Below are 1,740 nucleotides of genomic sequence, written 5' to 3' on the forward strand. Positions count from 1 at the left end.
TCGTAGATGACCTGACCTTGGTCGTGCTCATTAGGTGTCCTTGCTTTTGGAGGTGAGATACTGCCGCAGACACAAAAGCTCAGGGCAGGAAGGCACCGCAGAGCTCTGTGGCCTCCTCTAAAAAAGTGAGGGGCTCTGAGGCCCCGACTAGCTCAAAGGAATCCTTTTTAACCATCTGCCCTACAAGTGGGCACACAGCCTTTGCTTGAAAACTGCCCACCAAGGGAGAATCCACCTTCTAACCCAACTAATTCCCTAAGCTGCTCACAGGTAAATGTGCTTAAATCAATCAGTCAATCTATCTATCTATCTATCTATCTATCTATCTATCTATCTATCTATCTATCTATCNCTATCTATCTATCTATCTATCTATCTATCTATCTATCTATCTATCTATCTATCATCTATTTATCTATCCATCCATCCATCCATCCATCCATCCATCCATCCATCCATCCATCCGTCTGTCCGTCAGTCTATTCATCTATCTGTCTGTCTATCTATCTATCTGTCCGTCTATCCATCCATCCATCCATCCATCCATCCATCCATCCATCCATCCATCCATCCAGGTGGCACAGTGCAAAGAGTACAGGGTCTAGAGACAGGAAGACCTGTGTTTAATTCTGGCCTCAGACTCTTCCTGTGTGAACCCTGTTTGCCTCAGTTTCCTCATCTGTAAAATGAGCTGGAGAAGGAAACAGCAAACCACTCAAGCATCTTTGCCCAGAAAGTCCCAAATGGGGTCTCTTGGAGTTGGTTGTGCCTGACTGAATTAAACACCAATCTGTCTGTCTGTCTGTCTGTCTACCCAAGCAGCTCTCTCTCTCCTTGGCTGGGAGAGGATCTGTCCGGAAGTTTTTATTTCCAGAAAGTCTACAGTACAGTTTCTCCAACGTGCGGTTTGGAGCCCAGGAGAACCTGCTCACCCTCCTCCAGGATAGCCTGGCCATACTTGAAGAGAGGTGAGAGTGGCGGAAAGATAACTTTATCCCCCCGCCTCCCATTAATCCACAACCCCTTACTAGCTGGATGAGGCGCTAGTTCTAGGGCACACTCAGCAAAAGCGCGGCTGTTCCCTGACCTCCAGGAGCTTAAGCTGGAAGCCAACTTTGTAAATAACCAAGATTCCCCGGGGGAAAGACGCCGAGGAGAGGAGCGGGGCGCCCTGCCCTACCTGACGACGTGGAAGCAATAGAGAAGCCGGGTCCCAGCCCAGGGGCCCTGGCTGCTGCGCACGATGGTGATGTACAAGTAAACTGCGATGGCCACGGTCCAGAAGAAGGAGCTGGTGTTGGCGAAGGTAGAGAGGGCGCCCTGCACCACGCAGTCCCAGGTGGTGTCGGGGAAGTCCTGGAGGACCCCATAGAAGTAGGAGGCGGCAGAGAGCAGGTCCGCCAGGGACAGAAAGAGGAGCAGCTGCCTAGCTCGGCTCCTCAGGTCCGGCCACAGGGCATGAGTGCCTATGAGGAGGCTGGAGCCCAGGAAGGAGAAGACACAGGACAGAAGAACCACGATCTTCTCCGAAGGAAAGATCTCGGTGGGGGGCCCAGACTCCTGGGGGCGCAGCATGGCCAAGGGGAGGAAGGGGCAAAGGGGCCCTGGGGTGAAGGGCTGCCAGGAGCGGAGAGGGCACCGTGAGAGATGCGGGATCCCGGGGAAATGCTGTCGGAGTGCGGGACGGTGAAAGAAGAGAAGGAAGGGAATGAAGAGGCCGGAGGGAAGAGCTGGGGAGGG

General features: G+C 53.0%; 1 protein-coding gene across 1 annotated transcript; it reads right to left on the minus strand.

Moving 5' to 3' along the window:
• Nucleotides 1–1,180: 1,180 nt before the first annotated feature.
• LOC123255540 (G-protein coupled receptor 157-like) lies at nt 1,181–1,714 on the minus strand (the record flags this gene model as incomplete). The annotated part of the gene is made up of 1 exon (XM_044684313.1): nt 1,181–1,714. A coding segment is annotated over exon 1 (395 nt), but the record flags the coding sequence as incomplete, so codon positions are not given.
• Nucleotides 1,715–1,740: the final 26 nt, after the last annotated feature.

Source organism: Gracilinanus agilis, unplaced genomic scaffold (assembly GCF_016433145.1).
Source record: "Gracilinanus agilis isolate LMUSP501 unplaced genomic scaffold, AgileGrace unplaced_scaffold48255, whole genome shotgun sequence".
Classification (NCBI taxonomy): domain Eukaryota; kingdom Metazoa; phylum Chordata; class Mammalia; order Didelphimorphia; family Didelphidae; genus Gracilinanus; species Gracilinanus agilis.